Source organism: Saimiri boliviensis, chromosome 7 (genome assembly GCF_048565385.1).
Source record: "Saimiri boliviensis isolate mSaiBol1 chromosome 7, mSaiBol1.pri, whole genome shotgun sequence".
Taxonomy (NCBI): Eukaryota; Metazoa; Chordata; class Mammalia; order Primates; family Cebidae; genus Saimiri; species Saimiri boliviensis.
The window spans coordinates 52,044,031-52,061,342 of record NC_133455.1 but is presented as its reverse complement, the minus strand read 5'-3'; the positions used below and the strand labels follow the sequence as shown (position 1 = coordinate 52,061,342).

Sequence of the window (17,312 nt, the reverse complement as noted above, 5' to 3'; positions counted from 1 at the left end):
TGCCTCGATCTCCCAAAGTGTTGGCATTACATGTATGAACTGCCACACCTGGCCATGGCTGTAATATTTTTACAGTTAGAGTTGAAAATGTAATTTTTCATCATGGAAAGAAAATATACAAAGTAAAACCTAAATAATGTAAATGGATTATTTTAACTGTAATGGTAAAGAAGAGCTTACAAACTTGGCTTATTTAGCAGATTTTCTTTCAAGTGTGACCAAGTTAAAATACTATAAAAGAAATTTGAGAATAAGATAAAAATAAGTGACTATAGGAACTACTAGCACTTTCAGACTCTCAGGTACTCAAAGCCTCTGGATGTGTTTCCTTGAGAAACTAAAAGAGACTCATAAAGCTTATGAGGATTCTACACACAGTACCCTGTGTCTTCAGACAACATCTTTACCTGCATTCTGGTCATCATGATTCAGTGATAACTCTGGCACAGTGCATACAATAGTGGAAATGCATTTTCTTTTTACTCACATAGTTCTTGGATATTGCAAAACTGAGGCAGAGAAGGCACAGTATTGCCATCATGCTGAACTTGATATTTGGCATCAGATCTCAATTCACTGCAGATTTATTGAGTGAATATTTAGGGATCGAATGCAATACCAAAGTGTCCGTTAATCCATGAGATAGGCAGGGTGTATTTCTTTTATTTTTCTCTCAAAATCTCAAGCCTCAAGACATTGTTTTTATTTAAAAGACACAGACTATTAAGCACTAGAATGTAAAACTTGCATGACTTCAAAAAAGATACTTCAAAGAAATTTTGAGTTTATAGAGACTACTTTGGGCTGAACTCTAATCAACCTTGAGGTAAAGTTTCCGTTTCTCTACCTTCTGCTTCTAAGAGTCACTTTCATTAAAGTCCTGTTGCAAGAAAAAGAAAAAGAAAGTTAAGAACTAAAAAAATGGGAGGATCATGACATTTTGCTCAGTAGATTTGTATGAAGGCCTGAAGCAGATGGGCTAGACAGGTATAGCAAGGGAGCTAATTAAAAGGTCTTTGAGTAGTTTTTATTTGCTTATTGTAAGCTTTTATTGTGGTAATATTTACACATTCACAGAAGTGGTGGGAACAATATAAGAAACTTTAGGTGTCCATCACCCAGATTTAAAAAATTATTTAAAAAATTGCCTCTCTTTTTTCTGCCTGTCTTCCTCACTTCTTCTGTTCACGCCCCGCCCCTGTTGAATTATTTTAAAGCAAATCTACTTTGGGAAAATGATGGACTCTGTTGGTCAGGAAGAAGCAAGTGAGGATAGCTGCATGTTCAAAAAGGAAAGATGGCATTTGGGAGACATTTGGGACATGGAATGGGGAGGATTTAAGGACCAATTACATGTTAGTGCTAAGGGAGGGTGAGCATTTATAGATGACTTCAACTTTCTAGCTTAAACAGAGTAACATATCAAGATAAAGAAATTCTTCATGCTTTGTTGAGTCTCAATCTGTGCCATCCAGGCTATCACCAACTCTTATGGGGTCCACTCCCAAAATATTTCAATATCCATGCATTTCTTCCCACCACTATTTGAATCTAGACAACTATCATATCTTGCCTGATCCAGTGACAAAGACTTATAATTCGATTTTTCTACCACTGACTTTCATCGTCATTTGCAAATCTCTACAAAGCCGGCAGAATGATCTCTTAAAATTAACAGAATTTTGTGATTTCTCTACCTAAAATCTTTCAATGTCTTTCACTTAGAGTACGTTCCAAAGTTCTTACCAGGGCTGACAATGTCCTCTATGATGTGGCCCACCTACTTCTCCAGCCACATCCTGTGCTAAGCTCTTCTTGTTTGCTAAGCTCCAACCATTTTTGCCTCCTCTCACCTCTCTTAATAGTCAAAGAATTTTTTTTTCTGTCAAAAGGCTAGTCTTCTTGCTGTTTCCCCTGCTGGAATACTTCTTTCCTTAAATCCTTTTTAGCGTGGTGGCTTCTCTTCACCTTACTCAAAGGCTTTGTTTTTGTTGTTGTTGAGATCCTTAAGCAAAGATCAGGTCTGTTTTATTTACCTTTATTCTTATGCATAGCACAGTGCCTGATATGTAGTTAGGTACTCAATAAATGATAAAAATGTGCATCAATTAATAGGTAAGTGGAGAATACAGAAGAATCAGCTTTTATGGGCTAAGTAAAGAAGGGACACAATTTTTTATTTTGGGCAGATGAAGTCATGTGCATTATCAAAGTAGAAACATCCAGCAGAAACTCTGGAGCATAATTCATAATTTGGGAGCTCAGAGGAGATAAGTTGAGGCCAGAGATCAGGTTTGAAGAGCTATTAGTATATGAATTTTTAAAAATAATGATAATTTATGATGTACCAGGGTTTTTTCTGTACATTTTCCATATAGTAGCTTATTTAATTTTCACATCGATCTTAGGTAGTAGTAGTTGTTACTATTAATTCTATTTCACACATGAAGAAACCAAGACAAAAAGTTTAAATTTCTCAAATGGTGATAGAAACCATGGGAACAGATGAGCTTGGACATTACCATTGAGGATAGGCTGTAGTAAAACAGAATGAGAGGCAAGTAAAGGCAACGGAGTGTGGTACCTTTGAAGTTAAAGGAGACAACACTTTAAGCAAGTGGACATCCTAATGGTAATATAGGCTTCTGAGGTCAGGAAGGATTTAGAATATCAGTTTCATTGCATTTGATTAAAAGGAGCCTATTAATGACTAAAGCAAGTATTCTGTGCAAAGTAAGGTGATTGGAAACGGAGAAGATTTCACAAAGAACACTAAAAAGAAAGTCGAATCTTAGGGATTTTCTGCATCTTTAAAAACATGTTAATATTATTTTTATATTGATAGATAAAAATGTATGTGTTTGCTGTGTACAACGTGATATTTTGAAGTATATGTACGTTGTAGAATGATGAAATCTAGCTAATTAACAAATGCATTACGTCATGTAATTATCAGTTGTATGGTGATAACACTATATCCACTCTCAGCATTTTTCGATAATACATTATTTATTAGGGTCACCATGTTATACAATAGATCTCTTGGACTTCTGCCCATCTAACTGAAATTCTGTGCCCTTTAACATCTTCCCAACCACTTCAGCCCCTAGTAACCATAATTCCTTGGTTGATTCTACAAGATCAACTTTTTTAGTTTTCACATTTGAGTGAGTTCATGTGGTATTGTCTTCCTGTGCCTTGCTTATTTCACTTAACATCATGTTATTTGGTTTCACTCCTGTCGTCACAAATGGCAGGATTTCATTCTTTTTAAAGGATAAATAATATTCCACTGTGTATATTTACCAAATTTTCTCTCTTCATTCATCCATTGTCAGATCCGTAGGTTGATTTTATATTTTGGCTATTGCAAATAATGCTACAGTAAACATGGATGTGCGGACATCTCCGTGACATACTGATTTCATTTTTTTTTTTTTTGGGTATGTACCTAGTAGTAGGGTAGCTTGATTATATGATAGTACTATCTTTAATTTTTTGAGAAACCTCCATATTGTTTTCCACAATGGCTGTACTAATTTACATTCCCACCAACAGTGTGCAGGGGTTACCTTTTTTCTACATCCTCTTCAAAGAGTTTTTTTTGTGTGTGTGTTTTTGGTAATAGCCATTCTAAACAAGTGTGAGGTAATATCTCATTGTTGTTTTAAGTTGTATTTTTCTGATGATGAATGATAATAAACATTTTTTCATGTACTTGCAGGACATTTGCACATTTTCTTTAAGAAAGATCTATGCAGGTTCTTTGATCATTTTTAAATTGGGTTATTGGTTTTCTTGTTGTTAAGTTTTTTGAATTCCTTATGTATTTTGGATATTAACCCATTATTAGATGTTTAGTTTGCAAATATTTTCTCCCATTCTGTAGGTCATCTCTTTATTGTGTTGACTGTTTGCTTTGCTGTGCAGAAACTTTTAGTTTGATGCAATCCCATGTGTCTATTTTTTCTTTTGTGGACTGTACTTTGGGATTCATATGAAGAAAATTATTACTCAGACTGGTGTCCTAGAGCTTTTCCTCTGTTTTCTTCTAGTGGTTTTGTAGTTTTAGGTCTTACAGTTAAGTCATGTCTCTTTTGAGTGGATTTTTTGGATATTATGTGAGTTAAGGATCTAATGCCATTCAACTGGAGGTGGATATCCAGTTTTCCCAGCGCTATTTATTGGAGAGACTTTTCTTTCTCCATTGTGTGCTCTTGGCACCTTTGTCAAAAATCAGTTGGCTGGCTGTAAATATGTGGATTTATTTCTGGGTCTCTGCTATGTCCCATTGGTCTATATGTCTGTTTTCATGACATTGGTTTTTATAGTTACAGACCCTGAGAAAAGAAGATGGGCTATGAAAAATGCTAATTATTTTTATTGGCTACTTTGGCCTGTATCAGAATTTGGCATCTAAATTTAGACACTTAACATGTGCCTGCTGAATAATGAGTTGAGAGAAAAATGGAATATTGTCACAAACTATTTATATTTTAGGTGTCTCTATAACAAAATGGAACATATTCTATAGGAAAAAATTGAGTCTCTAATTAGATTGAAGTGTGCCAAATTTTACAAATTATGTAACTAACCTTAAATATTAATACAAATTTTGAGAACATATATAACGATTTAATAAGCAATGCTGTATACCATTATAGAATGCTTTGGGAGCTTCCAATTTAATCTATAATTGTTCAAACTCTTATTCAATATATAGAAAAGTCAATTGTAGCCCACAGTGGATATTAGAAATAAATTTTTGCTTGGGTCCACATACTCTATTTTCTTTTCCATCTTTATAAGACAGATTTGTGTAGATTAGTGCAGATAGTATTATCTTACTTAAATGTGTTTAGAGTGATATTTAATATTAAGAATTTTTGAAAATGTAAGGTCTGTGATGAAGTATAATGAATATTAACTTGCTACCCTTTGAGTTTCCAAATAGTCATAGTCTAGTTTAGGGCTTTCAGGGAAATAAAACTACATAACTCATTTCAAGGCAAAATGTTTCTCTAGGTTTCACCAAAAGACTTTTGTGAAAAGATGTGGATTAATTATACCTATTTTTGGAACTATGAATGTGATGCACTTTCTGCATATGTGGCTCTGTGCAACAAGTTTGATATCTGTATTCAGTGGCGAACACCTGATTACTGCTGTAAGTAACTGTTAACTGTATAATATTTTTCAATTAAAAATACATTTCATGTTTGCAATCACTTCTTTCCCTCCTTTATATTTTTACCACAAACTAATTTAGTAAGCATAAAATGCAAAGACGAAGCTAGTATATCACAAATACAAGTTACATCATTCAATTTCAGAAATAAAACAGTCACACATGAAGCTCCCTGTGTGCCTTTTCCAACCCTTTCCTCTCTTTTTTCCCTGAGAGGTAATCACTATTCAGGATGGGCATCGCTGATTCACTGGGATTGCGTGTCATTTCCAATTTCACTAGACACAGTCAAATTGTTCTCCACTGAGATTGTACCAATTTATAATCCCACTTGTTGAGCATTCAATTTTTAATAGTATGACTTTTTACAATCATTGACAGTCCATAAGGATTTTCTAAAGCATCATTTATAAACTGCTTAGCAATAGTAATTTCTTTTGACAGCGAAGGATCAAACCTAAACGTACGGCATTTTTATTTTTTATGATTTGGTTGAGTTATATACTGAAAATGTCTTTCCGTTTTAATTCTGAGTAAACTGTTGTTATCTCTTCTCACTGCACAAAGCAATAATTTCATAATAGTTGATCGTATGTTTATTCCAACCAGACTTGGGCTGCCTGTTGGTCATATTTATTTGTTGTACATCTGATAAGTGTTTCCCACCATAATAGCTAATAACAGTAGACCCTTAGAGATGCTTAAAAATTGCAAAAATATGCAAAAAACATACACATCAATGCCTTTATTTCTGATTTATGGTTACAGAATAAATGAAAAATGGAATTTGAAGAGACTGAAATTTGCAAAATTTATTTTCTAAAAGAAATTTGACATTTTTTTCTGTTACTAGAAATTTAAATAGGTTGCTTTTACCATTAGCAAATTTTGTCCTCTATTCTTCAAAGCCCTGAGTTGTCCAGAAGGGAAGGAATATCAACCCTGTGTGCGACCTTGTGAAGCAAGAACATGCCTGAACCAATGGTTCTATGGACACTCTTCCTGTTTGAATTTAAGAGAAGACTGTGTGTGCAAAGATGGAACTATTCTTCACAGGCCACATTCAACCGAGTGCATTCCAGAGAAAGAGTGTGGTAAGACGCAGAGTACAAAATGACTTCTTAGGGATCTGGAAAACAAACAAAAAATTTTTTTGAGACTTTGGAGAGATGTGCTAACAAAGATTTATCAAAGACAGCCTAAATGTTGGAAAGGAAAGGAATTTGTTTCTTTGATTTTAATATTATTTCAAGAGAAGTTAATTGTTATAAAAGTATCAGTGGTAATGTGTTTTAATCTTTACTTCTGCCTGTAATAACTGGGAAAGAGCATGGCAAATCAAGAATTAAGAGTAGATTATGGACTGAACTCAAATTCAAGTTATTTCATGGATTAGTGGTTTACTTTTACTTCTGTGAGTCTCAGGTCATGCATCTGGAAAGTGAGGAAAATAATAGTACTTATTTCATAAGGTTAGTGTGGGGTTACATAATTTAGTAAAAAGCATTTTGCATTTAACATGGTGCCTTGAGAAAGTAAGCATGTAAGAAATGGCAGATTACATATTGTTCTCTGGGCGTTATGATTTAGATGTGGTTTGTCCCCATCAAAACTCGTGCTGAGGCTTGAACCCCTTGTGTGGCAGTGCTGGGAGGTGTGGCCTAGTGGGAGGTGTCTGGGTCCTGGAGGCACTGCCCTCATCAATAGATTAATTCCTTCTCAAGGTTGTGAATGAGTTATTGCTTTTGTGAGACTGGATTAGTTCTAGAAGAAATGGAATCTTTCCCTCAAGTGCAGAATGTCTTAAAGGGAGCTTCTTCCTCATGTCTGATTCCTCTTCACATCTGTCCACTTCTCCTTTGGCCTTCTACTATAGTACAAGGCAGGAGAAAAGCCCTCACCAGAAGCTAAGTAGACGCTAGTGCAATGCCCTAGAACTTCCCAGCCAGCAGAAGTGTGACTAAATGAACCTCTTTTCTTTATATATTACTCACTATCAGGTATTTTCTTAGAGCAACACAAAATGGACTAAGACACTGGGAGAACTTACTTGGTATTTCTAATTTTATTTTCAAACAATTTTATTTTGATCATTGTCTCCATGGTGGTGGCAGATGAAAAAGTGCAAGACTGAGACAATTGCAGCACAGGACTTGTGAGTCATAGGCCTCTTTATTATGGTCAAAAGAAAATGAATTGACTAATTATTGAAGAAAAAGGCAAGGAGAAGTGAAATGCATATATAGTTTTAGAAATAAGCTTGTGTTTGCCAGTATAGAAAGTATCTGTGGAATACTCTGAGGATGTATAGGTGTGCTTATATTTGTTCTTTAGAGATCTATGAGATTTAGTTTTATAGTAAATAGGATAAGAGCTAACTGGAAGCTGGGGATATGGTTGATCATTTATGATTTGGGGGGATAAGATCATTAACATTTATCATTATTATTCCTTGAAAGAACTACTAGGTGGTCATATTTATCATCAAACAAAACTTTTACATAAAAATAATAGTCACTAAATAATACTTTTCTTAATTGTCTACTTTCTACTTTTAGATTTTAAAGTAGAAATATTTTGAATTTTCATATGATATAAATGTTATAGGAGATAGGGACTACCTTGTTTTCTAATCCCACTCATTTTTAACAGTTACTATTTTCAAATTAATTTAAATTTATATTATTGAATTTGATTGGGCTAAATAAATTATATTAACAGGACTTAAAATGTATCAAAAATAATGGATCATTTTATTTATAGAAGACATACAAATTTACAGGTGGTTGTAAAAGGAAAAAATTCTTTTCTTTCTTTCTTTCGTTCTTTCTTTCTTTCTTTTTTCTTTCTTTCTTTCTCTTGACAGGGTCTACTCTGTTGCACAGGCTTAAGTAAGTGGTCATAGCTCACTGAGACCTCAAAGTGATCCTCTGGCCTTAGCTTCCTGAGTAGCTGGTACTACAGGCATGCCTCTATACTTAGCTAATTATTTTTGTTTTTGGTAGAGACAAGGTCTTTCTATGTTGCCAGGGCTGGTCTCAAACTCCTGGCCTGAAACATTCCTTCCTCCTTAGCCTCCCAAAGTTCTGGGACTATAGGCATGAGCCACTGCACGCAGCCGGGAGAAAAAAATATTTTCTATGGACTAAGTATAAACTTTCATTAAAGAAAAATGTAAGTCAGTGGATGATGAAAGAGAAACCTGAGAAAAACAACAGACTTGTGACACATCATCTATGTTACTGGGTCATGTCACAGTCTGAAACGAAAACATGGTGGCATGATTTATTTTAGTGCCTAGGTCATGAGCGTTATAATACTGTTGATCTTTTTAAAGCATGCACTGATAGTGAAGACCACCCCCGCACTGCTGGGGAGATTTGGAATGGCGGCATTGATGAATGTGCTCTATACAAATGTTTGGAGAATGGAAGCATTATTCCTATAGAACCTGACTGTGATGAAGAGCCTACTCCAGTTTGTGAACGAGAAGCTGAAGTTGTCATGGGCATCATTGATAAATGGACCTGCTGTTCAAAGGGAGTTTGTGGTATGTATGCAGAAGCCTTATAGTCAATTGATTCCACAAAATATGTTGATATTCTTTGTGAAAAAGCAGAGCGTATATAATGATTTGTATTTTTAAAATGTGCCATAAATGTCATTTTCTCAATGTAAGTTTTGTTTCATTACAATTTTGTCAAATAAACATGAAAAACTGGCTATTCACAGTTAATAATACTCAACAAAACATGAGAAGAGGAAAGATCTTGAAATTGTTGATCTATGAGTCAAGGGTGAAAGATAATTGAAAAACCTCAAAACTGCTGCATTTTCACATATGGTCCATTTTGTTAGCTGAATGGGTTAACTGCAGTGTAAAAACATGCAGAATGAGAGTCATATCTCTGCTTTGAGTTCCCTGCTTTGAGTTGGCAGTCATTTCTCTGTTTTCAATTGGCAGATTTTAGTTGTGTTCACTAATATTTTAACAGTTTTTCTTATTTATAGGATGTGATATGACTTTGTGTGAAACTACCATCCCAACATGTACGAATAGTCAAAAATTGATTGTTGGCCACAGTCCTCTTTCTTGCTGTCCACAGTACAAGTGTGGTAAGTAATCAATATAGAAAATTAAGAATGAGGTTCACTGTTTATTTGGAACAGTGAATTAGATTCTCATTCTTTGTGTCTCCAAGACAATGATTTATTATAAAAGATTGTAGAGCTGTCTTGCTAATTTTTTAAACCTGCTACATATCATATATATGTATGTATATATGCTTAATAACTTTAAAATAAGTTATTTGTTACTAAATTCAAAGAGGAGTAAACACGATGTGATTATTTTATCATCTCAGGCTCTACAAATTTTCTAATATCATTGTGTTTCTGCAGAATGTGACCCATTGAAATGCCCCAGTATTTCAACACCAGAATGCAGAGAAGACCAATTCATGATTCAAGTTCAACAGGAAGAACCTTGTTGTTTTTCCCCTCTTTGTGGTAAGTATTCTAGAGACAATTTCTTGGAAGAAGGGAGACGATCTAGGGAAAAAGCTCTCATTTAACGTGAATTTTATGGGACTGATGGTAACCAATGTTCTGATGTTATAGGAATTCAACTGAATGAGAACTGTCATAAAGTATGACATTTTAAATGACTAGACAATTATGATAAATACCTTCCCCATCAACAAAAACTATATCTCTCAGTCCAGATATAACCAAGATATTTGAATCAAGTTTTTTTTTCATAATAAGGTCAATACCTAATTTTTTTGAAGAAAAATTTAGCACTGGCTTTCCTTGAAGAACCAACTTGAATAATGGGCTCTGCTAAGACTTTATAGGACATCTTTAAAACTTTATGTCCTGTATATCATGTATGAGCTATCATGACCTCAAAAAAGAATAGTAGAAACAGTGTCTGGAAAATGACTGGAGCTAAATATTCTGCCTGGCAAGCTGAACATTGAAATAGAAAGAATTCTCCAGTTTTCTTTTTTCAAATGACTTATTATATCAAAGATTGCTTGATAATTAATATAGGTTTCAGAAGTAATCAAAGCACTTTCTTTGTATCAGTTAAGATTCATTGACTGCAAGTGGCAAAAACCGATTGATTCTGGGTAGCTTTAGCACAACCTGTTATTGGAAGAATCTGGGGAAGTAGGATCAAAACAAAGCAGAGCAGTCAAGCCCCAGGAAGGAGAGAAATCAGCTGCTCTAGGTAGAGATAACTAACGATTGAGCCAACTTCATTTTTTTCTTCAGTTGATGTGTCTCGATGTATGACTCAAATTCCATCCAAAGGGATTCTGATTACTTCTATGTTTCTACAGAGTGGCCTCATGATGTGAGGCATCTTTAAAGATAGTCACTCCAAAACCATGTGGGTGGTGCATTTCTTCAAGGTCATTCAGAGAACAGTTATCAAAATTGAAATGGCATGCTGAAACAGCCCAAAAGAATAAATACCTACTACATTTTCATTCCTAAATGCAAGTAATCAATGAGAGTGATTAAGAAAACATAAATAAATATATAAATAAAATTTTGATCATAATAAGGACAAATTACCTAGGAAATCTTAATGTTCTACCTTTCTGGTAAGATGGTGTTCTATATGTCACTGTGCTTGGAAAGCATAGTGCAATATACTCAGCTAATATTATCATTTTTGTGACCAAATAAGGAGATACACCTTATTTTTCTTTTACTATTTTCTTAAGCAAAATTGATTTGATTTGATTTGTGTGTGATAATTTAAACTCATATTATAATTCATCAGTTTTAGCTCAGCTTTGACTGTTGGCTTTTTGTTTCACCTTAGTTTGTGAATCTTGCACTGAACCTGTTCCAATCTGTAATGATGGGGAATTTCTTACAGTAGATCTTAATAGCACACACTTCTGTTGTCCTCAGTATTACTGTGGTAAGTGTATATTAACTATTTAAAAATATTTCCATATGTCCAATGTTTAAGAAGCCCAGTGCATCTTAGTTGACTGTTACATTCCCATTTTGAAAGTTTTTCACTTGATGAGCTATCCTGGCACCAGTACTCTTTTTGTACATGTTTATGTGTCAATTGTTTTATCTTCACCAACACAAGGCAATCTGGTGGTGGGAGAGGTAGCACTTGGGAAATCTTAATCCATGCATTAATGGCAGTGAACTACATGGTAGGTAATGAGAAATGGCAATTCTATAAAATTTATCTTTACCCATGTAATTTTTATTTTTAGTATGTGAACCAAACCTTTGTCCTGTGCCATTACTCAGCTGTGGAGAAGATATGAATCTTGTGAAAGAAAATGTATCTGGTCAATGTTGCCCAACATGGCATTGTGGTAACTAATTTTCATATTTTAAGGTTTTATTATAATAAGTTAATTATTTTGAGGAATGTAAATATGTTGATTTTTGCCTTTTAGAATGTAGCTGTGAAAACCTTGTTATGCCAACTTGTGAAGTGGTAAGAACACATATTTTGATTGACTTGTCATATTTATTTAAATCTGTCTATTATTCCTTTATCTCTCTCATTTCTAAATTCTTCTCAGAGTTAATAAAATTATCCATATCAAATTGTACTCAAGTAGATTAAAATAATGTGCTCTGATATTAGGAAATAGCCAATAATTTACATTTTACTTGAGATAGGAAAATACAATATGTTATTTTTTTTAACTGGTAATAGAATCTACTAGTCTTATATCTATTTAAGTTCACTGGTATTAAACTGAAGCAAAATATTGAAAAAAAGTTATCTTAATATTGAATGTTGTCTCTAATGATTTTTTAAGAAAGTGCACTCCTCATCTGTTGTAGAGGAGAAGGGAATATAAACAGAACTGCCTGTGTCTTCTTAACAGTTATCTACAAACATGTAAACCTTATAGAAATTTCAAAGATTTAATTTTTAGAAATAACAAGAATAACTCTGGTATCACTTATTTAATCACTAAATGTATCCTGTGGTGCTTTACAAGTCTTTGTTTTTTTAAATATTTATATTCATGATATGCCGATAAGGCTTCAGAAAGATAATATATTCCTGGCCTTATGTATTAGAGAAGACAGGTTTTATTTTGCAAAGACATTTTACTTTGTTTTCCTTCTCAAACAATATGTACACTTAGAGAATTTATTCAGAATCTCCAGTTCAAAGCTATGTTATGAAGAACAAATGAGGTACTTTTTAAAGTAACAGAACCCCTCCTAGGATGCCACTGTTTTATTTAAAAAGCATTAATCCAACATTTTCTTTAATGATGCTCTCATCTATGATTTACAGAGGATGTTTAAACTTTACAAATAACTCTCATAATAATTCTCTCATTTGATTATTTCGTGAGGACACTGTATATGCATCTACACAAGAGTAGAATTATAATGCCATGTATTTCTCTAGTTCTTCACAGTTACGTAGCATATGCAGTATACTATCTTATTGAATCTTTACCAAGTCAGTATTTTAGCTCATTTTATAAGTGAGAAAGTTGAGGTCCCAGAGAATAAATTATTGACTGAGATTTTTAGTATTCCAACCAAGGATTGCTTTTTGTGTGTGCATGTTTGTGTATTCTTTATTCTTTCTGCTCTGTCTTAACTCTTTCATTTCCCTTAGAAAATGTAGCCAAGGCACAACTTGAAACAAGAATGAAAGAGAATGTGAGACTGCCTTGTTTCTGCCTTTCTCTAGCTGTGGCTCACTTGTCTCATTTGAAACATAAAAATAATAGCAATACCTTATCATAGGCAGTAAATAAATTAATATAATTTGAATACTTAGTGTCTGACATATAAGAAGGGCTCAATCAGTATTAGTTATAAGTATTATTTTTTGGCACATTAAAACTTAAATTTCTCTATTTTTTTCCCCTTTTTAAGTTAGACCTATCCCTTTTCTACTTTCTGTCTTTTCTAGGACACATAGGTTTTCTAAAGGCAAACTGAAAGCACTGTACAATCTTTGTGTTTAATTTCATTTCATTTCATTTATTTGCCTATTTTTAAGATTAAGAAACAAAGATTGCATATATTTATTATATACGACATGTTATTTTTAAATATGTATACATTATGGAATACCTAAATTGGGTTAATTAACACATGTATTACCTCACAACATCATTTTATTTTTGTGGTGAGAACACAGAAGCCTTTCCCTTATCAGTTTTTAAGAATACAATACATTGTTACTAATGATTAGTCATTATGTTTATAATAGATTTCTTGAACTTATTTCTCCTATCTAACTGAAATTTTGCATCCTTTGGGCAACATGTCCTCTAACCTTACTCCCCTACCTGCAGGCCTGGTAACCACCATTCTATTCCCTAACTTCTATGAGTTCAACTTTTTAAGATTCTGCATATAAATGAGATCATGTGTTCTTTGTCTTTCTGTGCTTGACTAATTTCATTTAACATAATGTCCTCCAGGTTCATCCATGTCGTCTCAAATGACAAGAATTTCTTCTTTTCTTAAGGCTATATGATACTGCATTGTGTATATATACCACATTTTCTTTATCTATTCATTCTGTGATGGACACTTGGGTTGATTCCATATGTTGGCTATTGTGAATAGTGCTGCAGTAAACATGAGAGTGCAGGTATCTCTACAATATAGTCATTCTATTTCCTTTGGATACATACCCAGTAGTGGAATTGCTAGATGATATAGTAATTCTATTTTTAATTTTTTGAGGAGCATACATACTATTTTTCATAATGACTATACTAATTTACATTCCCACCAACAGCGTGCAGGGGTGCTTTATCTGCATCTTCACCAACACTTGCTATCTTTTGTCTTTTTGATAATAACCATTCTAACAGATGTGAGGTGATACTTCATTGTGTTTTTAATTTGCGTTTCCCAGACTATTAATATTAAGCATTTTAAAATATACTTGTTGGCCATTTATATGTTTTGTAAAATGCCTATTCAAGCCTTTGCCTATTTTAAAAATCAGGTTATTTGGTTTTTTTTTATATTAATGTGTTTGAGTTCTTTATGTATTTTGGATATTAACCCATTTTAGAAGTACAGTTTGCAATATATTATCTTACTCTGTAGGTTATCTCTTCTTGCTGTTGATTATTTCCTTTGCTGTGCAGAAGCTTTTCAGCTTGCTATACTCCCATTTGTCTATTTTTCTTTTGTTGTCTTTACATTTGGGTTCATATCCAAAAAATCATTGCTGAGACCAATATCCTGGAGCTTTTTCTCTGTATTTTCTTCTAGTGGTTTTATAGTTTCAAGCATTACACTTAAGTCTTTAATCCTCTTGGAGCTGATTTTTGTATGTTGATTTTGTATGTTGTGTGAGATAAGGGTCTAATATAATTTGTCTGAACATGGATATTCAGTTTTTCCAACATCATTTATTAAACAGACTATCCTTTTCCTACTGTTCATTCTTGGTAACTTTGCCAAAAATTAATTGGCTGTAATGGATGGATCAATTTCTGGGTTCCCTATTCTGTTTTATTGGTCTATATGTCTGTTTTTACATTGGTACCATGCTGTTTTGATTACTGTAGCTTTGTAGTACATTTTGAAGTCAGGTAGTATGATGCTGCCAGCTGTGCTCCTTTCGCTCAAAATTGCTTTGGCTATTTGGGGTCTTTTATGGTTTCAAGCAATTTTGAGGATTGCTTTATCTATTTCTGTAAAAAAATGTCACCAGAATTTTGACAAGGTTTGTATTGAATGTGTAGAGCAATTTGGGTAGTATAGATATCTTAACAATAAAATTTGTTGTTGTTTTTTTTTCAATTTTTTTTCAAAAAAAATTCAATTTAATTTTTTTCAAAAATTAAAATTTAATTTCTTAAATTACTTTGTTATAATTTGTTACAAATTATACATGATGCTCAGAATGTTAATCACATTATAGAGATCATTGTGAAGAAGTTTCTAGAGATGGTGACCATCAAGAAAAGCTTGGAAGAATGTGATAGGGTAAAAATAATGGATGAAAGCAGTTGAATGATTCCAGGCAGGGGCTAATAGAAACAGAAGTAAATTCACAAAGGTATGAGGTAATAGATGTATGCAGAAAGAGCTAACTGAAGTAAGAATGAGAGATAAAAATCTATACAAATTCTTATATTTGGGGAGAGTGTTATTATTTTTTTTTTATTTTCTAGAGACAGAGTCTGGCTCTGTTGCTTAGGCTGAAATACAGTGGCACAATCACAGCTCACTGCAGCCTTGAACTTCTGGGCTCAGGTGATTCTATTGCCTTGGACTCCCAAAGTGCTGGTATTACAGGTATGAGTCACTGCCCTTGGCTAGGAGGGCCTTAAAGGCAAGGCTGAGGAATTCAAATTTGATTTATTCATTTATTATTTTTGTTTATTCAATCAACATTTGTTGATGATCAATTATGGGCAGTCATCATACTAGACACTTGAAAAAGAACAATCCTACCCTGAGGAGCTCCGTGCAAATTTTGTGTGATAGAAGAGGAAAGAGTCATGCATAGGATGAAAATTATGATGAAAATGGTATTTGAGGGAGATTTTTCTATTAGTGCATAGCAGGATATGAGCAATAAAACATTAGAGGGCAGGATATCAGCAAATATGCTGGTATAGCCATTCATGTATAAACATCTTGGGTATTGTGAAGTCGGTGTTAATTTAGGAGGGCAAAATGAAAGACGTTGACCATTTGTAACATTGAACAAATGTGTTGAGGAGGAAAGAGGGAAGAGAGAGAGAGAGAAGGATAGGAGGCTAGAGAGAGAGGGAGGGGGAGACAGAGAGAGATCTTAAAAAACTTTAAGGTTTCAATCCTTGCACACCAACAGTCCATGATTACTAGGTCCTTGGACAAACATTGCAATGGCCAGAGAAGCAGCTGAGAGTAGATGTCCTGGTATTTGACTTGTAATCAACCTCATTCAGAGCTCCTTTTTTTGGCCTGGAAAAAGTGACATAGTATCTTGAGTCATTTCAATAACTTCAAATGTAACAAGAAAATCCTGGCCTTTCTTCCTATGGGATTTTATACTTCCTTTGTTCTAGATCCTTTGAAGTTTTTTGGGGTAGAGGTCTCTATGTTCATTCGTTAACCTTGGTCTCATTGTGACCTTAACTCCGTATTTTTTTTTCTTAGTGGATTTCTACCATTCTCCACTTTGTCTTTCCTTGTGTTTTCCTTCCCCAGCACTTGTTCTATATGCTGGCCCATCTAGCTTATTTCCAGTCCAGCTCTCAATGTCTGAATATTAATTGTGAATCATATTTTGACATTCACTATTCCAAGCATTTATTTAATGATTATTATATTGTTAGCACTGTGCTAGACACACGGAACATAACTGATAGCTTGAATATCTTTGAACATCTTATGCAAATATATATAACCCTCTATCCATGATGATTTAGTTTTAACACTCATGGTTCTACACAAGCATTTATCTGACTCATTGTTCCTGGTACTCACTCTGAATAATGGTTAATGTTGTTTCAGTGACTAAGGTGATTTTTAAAAATATCACATTAGTTTATTCACATAGAGAAATGTATCTCAACCTAAAAAGAATATTTTAGGCCTTTACAATTTTTTAAAAATAATAGCTTTACTGAAACAAATTCACCTAACATACAATACAGCCATTTAAAGTGTACAATTCAATGGCTTTTAGTATATTCGCTGAGTTGCTCAACCATCAACACAATCAACTTTAGAAGAATTTCACCAGTTAAAAAAGAAACCTTGTACCTATCAGTAGTCATTCCTCATTTTTCTCCAAACTCTCCTGCCGTCTCTACTCTATTTTCTGTCTCTTTGTGTATTTCCGTTCTTGGTATTTCCTATAAAGATAATCATATTGCTGAGAATGATGGTTTCCAGGTTCATCCATGTCCCTACAAAGGACGTGAACTCATTGTTTTTGATGGCTGCATAATATTCCATGGTGTATATGTACCACAAGAGCAGAAAATCAAACACCGTATATTCTCACTCATAGGCGGGTGTTGAACAATGAGAACACATGGACACAGGGAGGGGAACACTACACACTGGGGTCCGTTGGGGGGAAATGGGGGAGGGCCTGGGGTGGGGAGGTGGGAAGAGATAGCATGGGGAG

General features: G+C 33.9%; 1 protein-coding gene across 5 annotated transcripts in view; it reads left to right on the top strand.

Moving 5' to 3' along the window:
- OTOGL (otogelin like) overlaps positions 1-17,312 on the top strand; it is a 346,243-nt gene that overhangs the window by 311,360 nt on the left and 17,571 nt on the right. For all 5 annotated transcript variants that reach the window (XR_012518405.1, XM_074402509.1, XM_074402507.1 and 2 more), the window contains 8 exons: positions 5,026-5,167; positions 6,097-6,282; positions 8,526-8,738; positions 9,200-9,304; positions 9,590-9,697; positions 11,028-11,129; positions 11,443-11,547; positions 11,632-11,672. Coding sequence is in view for 4 of the 5 variants with exons in the window: in XM_074402509.1 (XP_074258610.1) it covers positions 5,026-5,167; positions 6,097-6,282; positions 8,526-8,738; positions 9,200-9,304; positions 9,590-9,697; positions 11,028-11,129; positions 11,443-11,547; positions 11,632-11,672 (1,002 nt within the window). In the remaining variant the exon portion in view is untranslated. The remainder of the gene's footprint in view (positions 1-5,025; positions 5,168-6,096; positions 6,283-8,525; positions 8,739-9,199; positions 9,305-9,589; positions 9,698-11,027; positions 11,130-11,442; positions 11,548-11,631; positions 11,673-17,312) is intronic.